This window comes from Neovison vison, chromosome 2 (genome assembly GCF_020171115.1).
Source record: "Neovison vison isolate M4711 chromosome 2, ASM_NN_V1, whole genome shotgun sequence".
NCBI lineage: Eukaryota > Metazoa > Chordata > Mammalia > Carnivora > Mustelidae > Neogale > Neogale vison.
The window spans coordinates 30,873,443-30,888,679 of NC_058092.1; the positions used below are offsets into that span (position 1 = coordinate 30,873,443).

At 50.6% G+C, this 15,237-nt stretch overlaps 1 protein-coding gene and 1 long non-coding RNA gene across 6 annotated transcripts in view; one reads left to right on the forward strand and one right to left on the reverse strand.

The window, feature by feature from the left end:
- LOC122899806 lies at positions 1–14,594 on the reverse strand. Of its 2 annotated transcripts, none has more exons than XR_006383147.1 (3): positions 14,510–14,594; positions 4,585–4,708; positions 1–588 (listed from the first exon to the last, which is right to left on the reverse strand). It is a non-coding gene; the product is annotated as an uncharacterized LOC122899806 (long non-coding RNA). The 2 variants fall into 2 exon arrangements; XR_006383146.1 differs by lacking the exon at positions 14,510–14,594 and adding an exon at positions 5,673–5,898.
- Positions 14,105–15,237, forward strand: part of MFSD2A (major facilitator superfamily domain containing 2A) — a 14,297-nt gene continuing 13,164 nt past the window's right edge. For 3 of the 4 annotated variants that reach the window (XM_044237910.1, XM_044237913.1, XM_044237911.1), the window contains exon 1: positions 14,907–15,037. In XM_044237910.1, the coding sequence (XP_044093845.1) occupies positions 14,945–15,037 (93 nt within the window). In that variant the 5' untranslated portion in view covers positions 14,907–14,944. Of the gene's footprint in view, positions 14,114–14,906; positions 15,038–15,237 lie in introns of those variants that run through there. The other variant, XM_044237914.1, reaches the window with a different exon arrangement.

The following is a 15,237-nucleotide window of genomic DNA, read 5'->3' on the forward strand; positions in this document are numbered from 1 at the left end:
TTATTTTTTAAGTAAACTCTATTCCCAAAGTGGAGCTCAAACTCATGACCCTGAGATCAAGAGTTGTATGCTCTACCATCTGAGCCAGCAGGACAGCTGCTCCAGGTTTCCTACCTTCCCAGTCCCCAGCTCCCCTTTCCTGGGCTGAAGTCTCCCACCTTGGTTACAGGTTTCCCCTGCGTTCCTATGAAATCTTTCATAAGCTGAAGTTGTATAAAGAAGCAATTGCCATTCGTTGATATGGAAAAATTCTTCAGCATTCCCAGACGCCCAAAAAAGCCTGTTAGGCTTTTCTGATATGCTTGCTTTAGGACACATCTTGCTCATGTATATGTAAAATAAATCGCGAGAAAGCACAGGCACTTACGGCCACAGTTCAAGTCTCTGGCGGCCTGATGCTGAGCTGCTGAGCGAGGTTCCCAGGAAGGAGCTTGGTGGGCCCACTCTGGCCACCAGGAGTGCGCGCTGCTTCTCTGACAGCTTGACGTGAAACAAGCGCAGAGCTCTCTTTTCGCCGTTTGTCATCTTTCATAAAAGCGAAAATCCTCTTCAGATTTCTTCGGTTAGCAAAAACAGGTACTAACGTATCTTTTGTTAAAGGAAAATGGTGTTTAATGCAGACTTTTGAAAAACAGGAGGAATCTGTACCTCCAGTGAGAAGGAGAGTGAGAGACTGGGAAAAGATGAGAACAGAGCCCCATGTGGCCCATCGGCTTCTTGGATTACCCCTTTCCTAGAGCTCTGTACCAGCCCCACCTCAGGGCCCTGGTGCTAAGGGGACATAGAGTCCCAGGTTTGAGGGAAGACCCAACCACTTACCGGCTGTGAGGCTTCGAGCAACAACTTGGGCCCCCCTTCTCTTGTCTATAAAGGACAACAGAAGATGTATGAATGATAGGAGATAAGGCTGCGGGGGTCTAGACAGGGCGCTTGGCACCAGCTGGATGTCAATAACCGCCAGGGCCTTTCCTCTCCACTGGTTCCCCAAGTCCCCTGAGTCAGCTCCTGTAGGCGCCCTGCGCATTCCATGGTTCCCATTGCATAAGGGCCGTCCTGCCACTATGACACTGGTGGGCCTGGCACAGCCTTGCTTCCAGGCTTCTGGCTGCAGCTCTTGTTCCCAGGACATCTTGGGCAGTGAGGGCAGAGACAGGGCACCATACTGGATCCCCTGCCCAGAACTCCATGTCCCTGACGTCAGGGGCAAACATGGGTCCACGGGGTACTGGGGGAAAGGTTGGTCTTCCTACTTCGCTGTGGACTGAGTATATGTACTTGGGTTGGGGAGGTAGGTGCTTCCTTCTCCCCTCTGACTGCCTCCTGAGTTCTGTCCACCAAAGCTCAGAAGGTCAGGATTCCTACGGATAAGGGAACCTGAGGGGCCCTGTACCTCAAACATAGGAACTGACATCAATAGAGGTCTGGGTGTGATGTGTAAAAAGGTAAGTGATTGTGGAGGGACGAATGTATTTGTGGCATGGTGTATGCTAAGTATAGGCATGTTAGAATACCACATGTCACACGTACATGAATGCAGTGGGTGTGGGGCTCTAAGTGATGTGGGCAGCTGGAGGGCTGCGTCCACATGTAGCTGGTATGTAGTGTGTGTATATGTGACTTTGGCATGTGAAGAACTGTATGTGGGGCGATAGATGGAGATCTGGGTCCGTGGTCTGAGCAACGTGTGTTGGTGTGTCTGTATTGGACATGTGTGTCTTATGGGAATAGGAAGAGGAAGAGAGTATGAACTGGAGAGCTCTGTGGGCAGTGGGGAAGGGTTGGTGTACTCAGGATTCCTGGCTGAACTCTCTGAGGTGGACTGGCCAAGGTCATTGTCTACTTGCTGCAAGAGCAGAGAAGGGCAGTAGGGGCAGAGTTAAGGGATTTGGGTCTATTCTCCAGAGGGCCAGATGTTCCACACCCTGCTGACTATCTTGGCCTGATGTTGGGGGAAAAAAAAAAAAAAACAACCCAAAAAAAAACCCCAAAACCAACCCAGGGAAATAAACACAACCTTTGGAAGTCCTGGTGATGTGTCTGGGGAGGGTGCCACAGCTGGAAGTTCATGTGGGCAATATCCTGCCTTTGACCAGCACTGGAGGCTCGTGAGGCCAATGGCCTTGCGGCCACTAACTGCTTCCAAATGATTACTTCAGTACTGTAGCCTACCTTTAGAACTTCCAGAGCCTTCCTGGCAAATCTCTGTCCTTCGAAGTTCACAAGCCCAGGTTCCTAAGGCTGAGAGAACCCTGACCCCATGCGTACTACCCCCCCCCGGCCAAACACAGAAACATCAGTGGGAGGTCTGGGTGTGATGTGTAGGTGAGTGAACGTGTAGGTTTGGATGTATTTGTGGCACCGTGTGTCATGGCTGCAAATTGGCGTCTCTTGGAACTCCGGGCGGGAGAAGGAAAGTTAAGGGACTTCTAAACCCAAGCCACACCTAGGCTGTTAATCTCTGGAGAAATCTAATTTTAACACAGGTTGGCTCCTCCCTGCCCCACCTCCAGGTGTAACTCTTTCTCAGAATGGGCCAGGACTTGCCACTTCACTCCCAAAATAAACTCCTTAGAGAATGTGATCTTATCTGTATCTCCCATTTACTCCCCAAGATGCACTCCAAGCCGGAGACACCTCGAACTGTTTGCATTTCCAAGAATGTGCTTTGCAGCCCACTGCCTAAAACATGCTACCCCGCCAGGCTAACTCTGATTCATCCCTCAAAATTCAAGTTTAAGTGTCAGCTCCTTGGGGTACTTTCTGAGTAGTACTATCTAACGACAACTATACTAACTACTATCCATTATTCTGCTTGCTCTTAGTCACAAACCCCTGATTTTCAGCTGGGCACGTAACTGGCCTGGAGTAAATACCATATTTCCTCAAATTCCTTACAGCTAGGTGTGATTCTGTGACTAGGTGCTGGTCAACAGCCTATGGGCAGAAGTATTTTGTGCAACTTACAGGAATTGTTTTCAAAGGGAGAGTACTATTTTTCATACCTTCCTCCTTCCGGCTGACTGGAATGCAAACGTGATAATGAGAGCTTGAGCAGCCATGCTGGCCAATGAGGAATGAGCATTGTGTTAAGGATGGCAGAGAATGGGGGCGCCTGGGTGGCTCAGTGGGTTAACCCTCTGCCTTTGGCTCGGGTCATGATCTCTGGATCCTGGGATAGAGCCCCGCATCAGGCTCTGTGCTCAGCGGGGAGCCTGCTTCCCCCTCTCTCTCTGCCTGCCTCTCTGCCTACTTGTGATCTCTGTCTCTGTGGGATAAATTAAAACAAAACAAAACAAAAAAACCAAAAGGATGACAGAGGATGACTGAGCCATTAAACAGAAAGCACTGGGCTCTGATGATCATGGAGCCACCATACCAGCTCTGGACTGGTTATTTCCAGGTGATGTGGCTGTGATATGCGGTTTTTGTCACCAGCAGCCAAACCCAGGCCTAACTGATATACTTCCTGGTATCAGCTCTCTCTGCCAACATGCTCCATTCTAGTTGCCTGGTTCTATCTGCTCACCTGACTGTGAGCTCACGAGGGCAGGGTCCATGTAATCTATCAAGCACGGTGCCTAATAAACCAAAAAATGTCTATTGTATTAACAACTGTATGAAATACACATTCAGGCATTCAGACCAGGTGAAGCTGTAGGTCGGGGGGTTATGGGTATAAATGTGGTCACTGAGGTGGGAAAGGAGTGGTAAAGACAAAAGAGGGTTAAAGGAAAAGGTCCTCAGAGCTCTAATATCGAAGTTCACACCGAGGAGGAGAAGCCCTAGAATGAGGCTGAGAAAAGCCCACCTGGGTCCGTGCTGAGGCCACCTTCGCCCAAAGTTAAGGGCACTAGTGGTGTGGGAAGCAGTGGCCAAGGGTTCCGTGTTCCAGAGTCCAGGACATCTGGGCTCCCATCCTGACTCTGCCATTCACTAGGTCTCTGACCTTGAGCAAGTTAACTAACTTCTCTGGGCCTCGGTTTCCTTATTTACAGATGGCAGGTTAATAAGGAACTTAGCTCATGGGGTTGTTATGAAGTCAAAATTAGAGAAGTCACATAAATCACCTCGCACAGTGCTTGGCATGGAGCAAGTGGTTAACAAAGGCGGGTGGTTATGATTTTTGTTATTATAGTCTTTCTTGCATTCATTAACTCACTTAACAAACCAGCTCTAGGCATTCCTTCACATGTGCCCAGTGCTTCAGCCAAAATGTATTTCTTATTTCCTGATATTTCCTAACATGTACCATGTTCCCTCACCCCTTTGGCCTCACACATGCTGTTTGCTCTGCTTGAAGTGCTCTTTGCTCCCCATCTGCCTGGCAAGCTTGCCCTTCGAGCCTCAGCTAATAGCTCATATCCTTAAGGGACTTGCTGAGACCTCCTGCGCTGGGTTCGAGGCCTCCTCCGGGCTTGCAAACAACCAGCGCTATCTTTTGCATAACTCCAGCAGGGGACCTGTCATACAGACTCGTATGTATGTGCTGGAGCTGTGCAACGTGGCAGCCGTGCCCCCGTCACTCCTCCGCTTACCTCTCGCATATATTTTGTTATCAGATTTTTACTGTACTGATTTATTTACCTGTTGATCTCTCTCTAGACTCTGAACTCCTCAAGGACTCTGCTGGCCACTGAGTCAGGGTTCAGAGAATGGTCATCTGAAAGAAGACATCTTGGCCTCTTCCTTGTGTCCTGGGGTTTCCAATCTGGCTGAGGAGATGGAACGGACAGATATGAAACAGGTCAAGAATAGAGCGTGCCCTGTGTGTTTCAGATAGAGGCTGTCCCAGGATGGACAAACAGAGCTCCAAGGGAGGATACAGTGGTCAGAGTGGGGGACTGGGGCTGCGATGTAAAGAATGAGGGTGAACTGGGAAACCCAATGCCCTACACTTTTGAGTTGCTCTTCTCAGGTGTGAGAAGAATTCTAGTCCTCCACCTCCCACGAATTTTATCAGGCTCAAACTGAAGAAAATAGTCTTTTCAAAGGTCTTACAAGGGCATTACATATCCAAGAGGGTCTAGCATAGGTTGAAACTCTTTGCCAGGCCCATTGTTATGCTGGGTCATGGCCTGAAGCAAGATAATGTACTCAGAGGGTCTGACGTAACTCATGACTTGAGTTACCTCCACCACGGGCAGGGACCAGATGATGGGGCTCCTAGGAGAGTGTTTCTCCTCCTCAACATGGAGTTCGACTATGTCATTGCTGAGAATAAACACTTGTGTTTGGTAGGATTGTGTATGCATATGACCCGCATTACCACTCTCCTGCCACTACCGCTCGCCCCAAAAGGCCAAATCTGAACCATGAGGAGGAGGCATAGCTCGTCACTTCTCACTAGTGGAAAGATTTTAAAGAGACAGGACGCCAAGAGTCAAAATTTCCAAGCGCATCCTGGGCTGCTTGGTGAAGGCTATTTGCCTGTGCCCCTCTATGTTCCTGCTGTAATATTCTTTTAGACAGAATAATTCAGACTCTGGGAAGTGTTCTTTTAAGTGTTTCTTATCCTGTTGATCCTATCCCTTGTGGCTTAGGGGGTGAGGTTTCCTGAACAAGCTGATGGAGATTTTGCCCAGGGGAGAACTGAAAAGGTAGTCTCTTTCAGTGGTTGTAAGGGAAGGAAGATCTGAGACAAGAGAATAAAGTTAGGAACTGAGTGTACTCACAAGGGGACATCCTGTTAACAGGTTTTGGTTGTTATTCCCTTGGGCAGTCATGCGACATGCATCATTTTGAATGACTTCTTCTACCCGCAGGAATTCCTGCCCCTTCAGTGGAGTCTGTCACATGGATGCAGGCTTTGCCTTCATGGCGGCCTCACAGAGTGAGCATATCCAGCAATGGGGCTAGGGAGGAGTCCTGCAGGGTGGAAGGTTCTGGAGCAGACAGGGGAGGAAGAGGACCTTCCCTGGAGGGGAATAAAACGTAGAGCAGTCCCCTGTCCAGGACAAGACAGTCAGAATAAGGGTCAGGGTTTTGAGCAATGGCTTAGGGTGAGCCCTGGGAATGACCTCTTCTGAGGACTGAGAGCTTCAAGCCTAACTCCTGGCGTGGGGGGAATCTCAGGAATGAGGTAGGAAAGGTGGGTGGTGGGAACCCCTCTGTCAGTCCCAGCCCCTGTGGCAGCCTGCTTTCTCACAGGGAGTCAGGCTGTGAGGTGTGCCTGTGCCTCGTCACCGCTCTCTGCTCTGTGGGAAGATCCTTGATAGCTAGTGAGATGGCTCATGGCCAGGTGAGGACACTTCCACATGCCACCAGCCTTACCCTTCCCCTCTTATTTCTTACTGATGGCCAGGGAAGTCCTTGGAAAGCTCAAGGAAGATCACTACCACCTTCACTTTGGCCTAGGAGGAGAGAGCAGAGCTGAAAGTCTCCAGAAAGGAGTGGGGTGAGCAGAGAGGCTTAAGAATTTGCTATTTTCCCTTTGGAGGCCTCTTGCTCCTACCTAACATAAGCCCAGAGCCTGGAATTCAGAAGAGAGATCATAGTTTATTGCCTAGAGTTTAGAATACAGCCCATCCCAGCCCCAAAGTCCAACTCAAAGCATGGAACCCAGAGCCCAAACAAGGCCAGCCCAGGTCCAAGGTCCAGCTTAGAATGTGGCACTAAAGCCCAGAACCCAGAACTCAGACCACAGAGCCCAGAACACAATTCAGTTCCTCAGTTCAGACACAAAGTCCAGCCAGAGCCAAAGACCAGATCTCAGAACTTAGAACAAAGTCCTGGCCTGTAACCCAGTTCACAGCCTAGAACTTGGAGCCAGGGGGCCTGAAGCTCAGGGCCCAGAATTCAGACTAAAGCTAAGCCCAAAGTCTAGAGCACTGAGCAGCCCAGAGTCCAGCTCAGAAGCTACCCCAAAGCCTAGAACCCAACACAGACCTATCTTAGCTCCAGGACTCAAAACCCAGCCTAATAGTTACAGGGGGCCTAGAACTCCACACCCAGCCTAGTGGAGCACTGATGTTCCTCTTAGTGGCAGATGCAAAGGGAGAGATCAAGGCTGCAAGGTGAGGAGGAGGAATTCCAGATTTCACCCCTGCTCCTGGCAGGAGGGGACATGGAGCTGGTGTTTACGTGGTGATGAGGGAGTGTTCTGTGGGGTAGGAGGCCCTGGTCTGGAAGGTCCATCCTGGGGACTCAGATACCAGGCAAAACATGGCCTGGGGCTTTCTGTGCAAGGACTACCCCTTGGAATCCTAATGGGATGGGAAGCAGTCCCACTGCTGTTGACTTGCTATGGGACTTTGAGCAAGTTCCTTCCCTTCTCTGGTCTTACTTTCCCAGAAAGGAAATTTGAAAGTGTTTTATTTAGACCCACAGACCCAGAAGCACAAAACAAAGATCTACTACAGAGAGTCCCTTTATTCATTTAACCTCTCATTGATCAGATATTTGTTGAACACATATAATAAAGAAACTTTAAACAGGGGGGATTAAATGGTCAGATTTCTTTTTGTCTGCCACTAAAGACTGAATTAGAGGGGGCTGGTTAGGGCACTGTTCCAACAGCCCAGGAGATGGTAAGTGGCCGTGCCATCTTTATGAAGTACAAATATGGTCCTGTTACTCCTCTGCTCAGAATTCTTCTAATGGTTCCCCACTGCCTTCAGGATGAGGATGCAAGGCCTCCTTCCACTTTCTCAGCTTCAGGGCTTATCAATTTCCCATCCAGCAAATGCCCGGCCCAGGCTCCTTGCTTCTGTACCCACCATCCTCCATCTCTCTTCATCTGTGCTGTTCCCTTTGCCCGACATGACCTTTCCCATCTCAGGAACTCTTTCTCATCCTTCAGGGTTTGGCTCCATCATCACCTCCTCTGTGAAGTCTTCCCAGACTCCCATCCCTCAAACAGAATCTGGTATTATCAAGTCTGTGCACTCTGACAGATGTCCATTAGGTCTTTGCCACAGTGTGTAACTTAGTATGCATAGGTTTGTCCCCATGATTAGATGTGACTCCCTCAAAGGACAAGATCATCCATGCCCTATTCACCTCTGTGTTGCTTGGTGAACCCAGAGTAGGCTCAGTGAGCCACTGACAAGGCCCCCTTTATACCTCCTCCAAGTAGCTTTTATTAAAAAAAATTTATTTGGGGGGGACGCCTGGGTGGCTCAGTTGGTTAAGTGGCTGCCTTTAGCTCAGGTCATGATCCCAGCGTCCTGGGATTGAGTCCCACATTGGGCTCCTTGCTTGGCGGGGAGCCTGCTTCTCCCTCTGCCTCTGCCACTCTGTCTGCCTGTGCTCGCTCTCGCTTCTCTCTCTATGACAAATAAATAAATAAAATCTTAAAAAAAAATTTTTTTTTTAAATTTTAAGTAAACTCTATATCACATGTGGGGCTCAAACTCACGACCCTGAGGTAAAGAGTGCTTGCTCTACCAACTGACCCAGTCAGATGTCCCTAACTTAAAAAAAATAAAAAATAAAAAATTCAAACCCTGGGGCACCTGGGTGTCTCAGTCAGTTGTGTGACCAACTATTGATTTTGGTCTGGGGCATAAACTCAGGGTCATGGGATCAAGCCTCATGTTGGGCTCCATGTCAGCACAGAGTCTGCCTGTCTCTCTCCCTCTGTCCCTCCCCTCGCTTGCATGTGAGCACGCTCTTTCTCTCAAATACATACATACATACATACATACATACATAAAATCTTTTAAAAAACAATTGGGGGTACCTGGGTGGCTCAATTGGTTAAGCATCTGACTCTTGGTTTCTTTTTTTTTTTTTTAAGATTTTATTTATTTATTTGACAGACAGAGATTACAAGTAGGCAGAGAGGCAGGCAGAGAGAGAGGGAGGGGGAAGCAGGCTCCCTGCTGAGCAGAGAGCCCGATGTGGGGCTCGATCCCAGGACCCTGGGATCATGACCTGAGCCGAAGGCAGAGGCTTTAACCCACTGAGCCACCCAGGCACCCCTGACTCTTGGTTTCTGCTCAGGTCATGATCTCAGGGTCCTAGGATTAAGTCCCGAGATGGGCTCTGCACTCAGCAGGGAGTCTGCTGGGGATCCTCTTTTTCTCCCTCTCCCTCTGCTCCTCCCCCTTGCTCTCTCTCGCTTTCTCAAATAAATAAAGTCTTTAAAAAATTTTTAAGGGTCTCATGTTTTAAGTTTTTATTTATTTAAAATTTTTAATTTTAATTTTGTAAAAAGATTTTGTTTATTAGAGAGAGAGAGAGAGAGACAGCATGAGTGTGCACACAGACTGGAAGGAGGAGCAGAGGGAGAGGGATAAGCAGACTCCCTTCCACTCCCCCCAACCCCAGCTGAGCGGGAAGCCCAACCTGGCCCAGGGTTCTATCCCAGGACCCTGAGATCACCACCCAAGCTGAAGTCAGACGCTTAACCTACTGAGCCACCCAGATGCCTCTATTTATTATTTTTTTAAAGATTTTATTTTTATGCAATCTCTGCACTTACAACCCTGAGAGCAAGAGTTGCATGCTCGGGGCACTTGGGTGGCTCAGTGGGTTAAAGCCTCTGCCTTCGGCTCAGGTCATGATCCCAGGGATCTGGGATGGAGCCCCGCATCGGGCTCTCTGCTCGGCAGGGAGCCTGCTTCCTCCTCTCTCTCTGCCTGCCTCTCTGCCTACTTGTGATCTCTGTCTGTCAAATAAATAAATAAAATCTTTTTTAAAAATTTATTTATTTATTTATTTATTTATATTTTTTAATTCCAGTATTATTAACTTTTAAAAAAGTTTTTACCTCATATTTTAAGGTTTTTTTTAAAGATTTATTTATTTATTTGACAGAGATCACAAGTAGGCAGAGAGGCAGGCAGAGAGAAAGAGAGAGGGAAGCAAGCTCCCCGCTGAGCAGAGAGCCTGATGTGGGGCTCGATCCCAGGACCCTGGGAGCATGACACGAGTTGAAGGCAGAGGCTTAACCCACTGAGCCACCCAGGTGCCCCATATTTTAAGTTTTTAAACCCAGAACAGAAGTATTTTCCCACTGCCTCTCAATCAAATATATCCTGTCAATCAGAGGGAATGGACCAAGGAAAGACATGAACATAGATGAAGAGCCAACTGTAAGGTTAGTTTTGCGCACACACGTTGTCTCGCCTGATCCTCAGGATAACGCTGGGAGCTATTACTACAGATCAAATAAATGAAGTTCAGAGAAGTAAGTGACCTGCCTAAAGTCACAGAACTAGCATAGAGACTGAACTATATTCAAACCCTGACAAGACTGACTGTAGGCCACAGTCTTTAAGGGCCCCAACTATGTCGTTCTGTTGTTCCTTATCAGCATGAGATAGGGGTTACCTGCAGTCTGAAGGGAGCCACCAAAAGCCTATTTCCTGTGCGCCATAGCGGAAGTAAAAGCTGCTATTAGCGGGTGCTAGGTTGTCCAACCTGCTTTTTTATGCAGATGGGTAAAAAGGAGGCCTAGAGGGCAGGGACTTAGGGCTTCCCAAGGCAGGCTCTGCTTCTACTCCACCATTCCTATCTCTCCTCAGCACAGTCTTCCTGGAGAGTAGGGAGGTCTCTCTCTTCTGGGAAGAATCTTGAATTTTGGGGAGTCCAGGCTGAGAAGATACAGGGATACTGGCTGGTTGGTTTGGGGAGGCAGCAGGTGTCCCAGGGAATCTCTGGGCACTCTCTGTGCCCCTCACCCCTGACACCTGAGGCTTAGAAGTCAGACCCATCATCTAGCCTAAGTCCTGAAACCCAGGATAGGGGGCCTTCCTGGGGAGTGGTTTGTAGCCTCTTGTGGTCAGATGGATCAGTCTTGGGGCCTCTCTTGTCCTACAATTGCCCAACCAACCTCCAGGCAGGAACCAGTGGACTCCCTGGTGACTTCAAGGGCCCTCAGGCACTTCCTCCCCAAAGAACCTCTCTTGGGACCATCAAAAGTCCCTCCTTCTTACTTTCTGCCCTGCCTCCTCCCCACAGAACAAACAAAAGGGGCTACATGGAGAGCAGGCTGGGGCATCCCTGTCACAGCAGCTGTTCCAGGAAATGCTTGCTCCAGGGCCTTCCCAGTACTTACCTCTAACCATTCCCTGGCCTCAGAGCACTACCACCCAGAATGTAAACTTCCTAGTGGCTCTCGACCTAAGTATACTTTCAAGTATGAGCTGATTTTTTTTTTTTTCCCCAGAAGTCAGGGTAGTGAGTCTACCAGTGAGGCATGGCAGAGATTTTCCACTGGATAGCAAACTACAAGCTATCACACTTGACAACTCCTTTACCTTGCACCAAAACCTCAACCGCTCTGCCTGGTAATCATGTTCTGACAGCATCCAGTTTTGCTAGAAAAAGCCACCTTGTGTAACTAGACATCAATCTAGCCCCTAGCTATTAACATCAAAATCTCTTCCCTCTGACTTAAGTGGTCTTAATTGGTGAGGTTTGGCCAAGGGTACCAATAGGGGTAACCATCACCATCCTCATCATCATGATCATCCTTTTCAAGTGTTTCTTCTGTGCCAAGCACTGTTTTAAGCACCCCACTTAATCTTCATGCCAACCCTATGAGATAGATTCAATTATTATCCCCATTTGACAGTTGGGGAAAGTGAGGATCAGAGATCTGATAATTTGCCCAAGAGTAAACTGTAATGGTAGAGATATGAAGCCAGGTAACCTGTCTCGGGGATCTCTGTATTTCACTCTGCTGCTCTGTCTCCCAAGAAGCTCTGGGAACCTGCTTGCCTCCCCCAGAGGTCCTCAGGGGACTATGCAAAGGCATACAAAGAAGACTACCAGGCTGGGCATGGTGACCAGGAGGGCACGGACAGGTAGAGAGCAACAAGGGGCAGGGGGACTCTGAAGTTCATTTGCCCTAGGCTGCGAGGTCAGGCTAGACACAGAAGGGGTCATGGATGGCTGGGAGAGTAGTCCTACCAGAGGGGGAATCTGTCTGTCTGCCCTTCAGGGAGAAGCCCTTGTCCTCATTGCTGTCCTACATGGAAAGAATGTTGCTAGGGAGAATCGGGCCAGGTCTCTGCTCCAGGTTTCTGAGTCTAATAGAGCCCTTTGTCCATCGTGGACTAGAGCCTCAGCACAGCCCCTTGGACTCCAGGCTTGGTGGTGTGGGGGTAAAGGGGAAGGAAGGAGAGTGGCCAAGAGGGCCAATGGAGATACGTGGTCAGGATCAGAAGACACCTCTCAGTGACAAGCCTATAACCATACTCATCATCAGAAAAGGGGGCTTCACTCTGGGTTTATAAAATGAGTCCCTGCTTCCCCTCCTTTAGCCTTGGCTTCATCATCTATAAAATGGGGGGAGTAAAAACTACCCTCCCCAGTGGTGTTGTGAGGAGTGAATGAGATGGCATATACAAAGCATTTAGCACTGTGCTTGCCTGGCATACAGTGGGTGCTCAATAATTGGGAGCTTTTGTATTAGCAGTGCTCTGCTTCTATTGCTGGTGAATGAGTGTCTTTGGAGGTATTTTATGGGGCTCTGTTCCCATCGACAGTATGGATGGTGGAGTCGAAGTTGCAAGGAGCAGCCTGGATCTAAACTTAGACAGAGAAAGAAAACAGTGAGCAACAGAACCAGCATTCAGAGTGATTTCTCCAGGCTGGAATAAGCAAGATGACACTGTCCTTCTGTGAGCTTCAAGACACTCAAACAAAGCAGAGGATAGGGAGAGACCTGACTTGACCCCAGCTCTGGTGAAAAGGATCTGAATGATTTAGTTGATCACAACCTGATGGGAACTAATCATGGGAGAGAAAGGCTCTGGAGCCCAGCAGTCTTAGGCTGCATTAACAGTGTGTCGCGTCCAGACTGGGGGAAATAATAGGCCTATTGTGCTGGCGTGGTCAGGCCATATCTGGAATCTTGCATTGCTACACTGACAGGCTGGAATCAGGCCAGGAGGGGGGACCAGGCCAGCTTCAGCTCCCAGGTACTCGTGCTAAGCACTTTCTGTGCATTTTCTTGTTTCATACCCAAAACAACTCTACCAGGTAGTCACCACTAATATCTCCACTTTATACACTGGGGCTGGTGGAGGGGGGGGGGCGGGTGGAGGGAGTGTAACTGAGCTGCTGGGGACCAGCCACACAGCTAGTAAATGGAGGAGCCTGGGGCTTTTCCTAATGGGTTCCTCTTGTGCTTGTACTGGAGGAAGACAGAGCATGCATCACTGAACACATATTTATGAGGTTCCTACTATGAATCAGGTCCCAGCTAGTTCAAGGGGACAGCAGTGGAAGAGATGTGGTTCCTGTCTTCCTGGAGTTCATGGTCAGGGGTAGGGGAGGGGGGGTTGAAATCACTTGTAACATGGCATGATGCTACAAGAGTGAAGGCTTTAGGGCTGGAGGGCTCACAGAGCTCACCGCAGCCGACTCAAACCCAGAAAAGGGAAGAGACAGAAGACAGTCAGACAGCTTGTGGCGGAGCCACGGGGGCCAGTCTGGGCGGTCTTCACAGTATTCAGCTGCCTAGCTTTGGCTCTTTCTGCTCAGCAGTGACCAAGAGCTGTGTGCCAAGATGGAAGCTGCTAGGGCATATGAGGAAGCTTGTTGTGGCCATCCTGGGGTAGCCAGACCTCACCTCTCCTCCCTGCCATCAGAGATCTTAAGTAAGAAAAGAAGGATCCGGAAGCTGAGCCATCACAAAAACAGAGGTGAGTGGACCTTGAGAATCCCAGCAGCCTCCTCACAAATTAGAGCAAATGGGTCCCCACCTGGCCTCTTGAGTGTCTGGGAAGTCTGGGGTGACAGGGGGTGCGTAAGGGACCCCGAGGTGGTAGAAAAGCATGTTTTCTGGATCTGTGTCTGTCTGGCCTCTGTTCCAGATTAATGTCCATCTTCTCTCAAGGACCAGATTACTCAGTCCTCTCTTTCTCACATCTTTTCCTTGATTGTTTCAACCCAGAGTGCCACCGCAGCTCTGTATCTCCCAGGGCTTTTTGTTGGGGAGACACACACACACACCCATTAGCCTTCTGGTAATTTTTGCTGAGGGGGACAGAGCAAGGCTGCTAAGAGAGAAGGCTCTGGAAAGGGAGGAAACCTGGTGGCCTGGCTCTGCCACGTAACAGCTGGTTGGCTTCTCTGAGTTTGCATTTCCTCAGCTATAAAATGGGGATGTTAGTCCCCAGCTCATCGTTGCCCAGAGGACTGAATGAGATCACATCAGGTATGGAGGAACCTCTCCATAAAGGTCACTGTTATGATCATGGTGTCCTGGCGGCTGTGGTCCTGTCTCCTCCCCACAACTCGGGAGCCCCCCGCCAGCAGGGGGGCAGCGGCTGCGTGGCCTCATCCCCCCCCACCCCACCCACTCCCCACTCCATCGCCCAGAACCCCCGAGAATCCAGTGTTTGAAAGCGGGAATGATCAGTCCTGGGGGATTTAAGAGGGGCATCGATACTGAAAGTGGCAGGCGCTACATCCTCCATCCAGGTTTGGAAGAGAGGGACACTCGACCCGACTCCTGGTTTTAAAGGGGGCGGTGGGTTTCCCAGCTCCTAGCGGTTCCTAGGCGCGGGGGTCAGAAGTCATGGGCTGCAGGCAAGACTCGGGGAGAACTCACTCTGGGGGACCTCGGGCAGCTCCCTTCCAGCCTTAGGCCTCAGTTTCCTCGTGCGCGTCGGGTGGGTGTCCCGGTCTTCTCCCCCAGGGTTCGGAAGAGCACGCGCAAGCCGGATGCCGGCTTTTGAGAACGTGGCTGTGTGGCAGAGCCTGCTGGGCTGGCTGAGACAGGCGGGAGCGCGGGCGGCGGGCCGCGGAGATTGGCTGCGGCGGGCTCTGGCTCAGGGATTGGATCTCAGAGAGGGCAGGGGCCGAGCCTTTAAGAGGCGCGAGGGGGCGTGCAGGGGAGTGTGAGCCTCGCCCGCCGGCCGGGTTTAGAAGCGCGCGCGGCGGCGGTGGCGGCGGCGGTCACGACGGGATCCCGGGCGGGAGCCGAGGCCCGCGGAGCAGAGGAGCATCCCGGCGTCCCGGTCCCAGGCGGCGTGGCCCGCGGGTCATGGCCAAAGGAGAGGGCGCCGAGGGCGGCTCCGCGGCGGGGCTGCTGCCCACCGGCATCCTCCCAGCCGCTGAACGGCCGGCCCAGGTGAAGGTGAGGGCTCGCCCCCGAACCCCGCCAACCCGGGCGGAGGTCTGGGGGCTGGGGGCGAGCTTAGATGGGGACGTCGAGGGAGAGGCTTGGTTCCGGGACGCCTTGGGCTAGCCCGGGACCTGCGGGCCCCGCTGCAGAGGAGGGCCGGGGGTTGCCCTGGGGACGGGGGCTGAAGAAGAAAGTTTGTAGGCCCCGGCGCC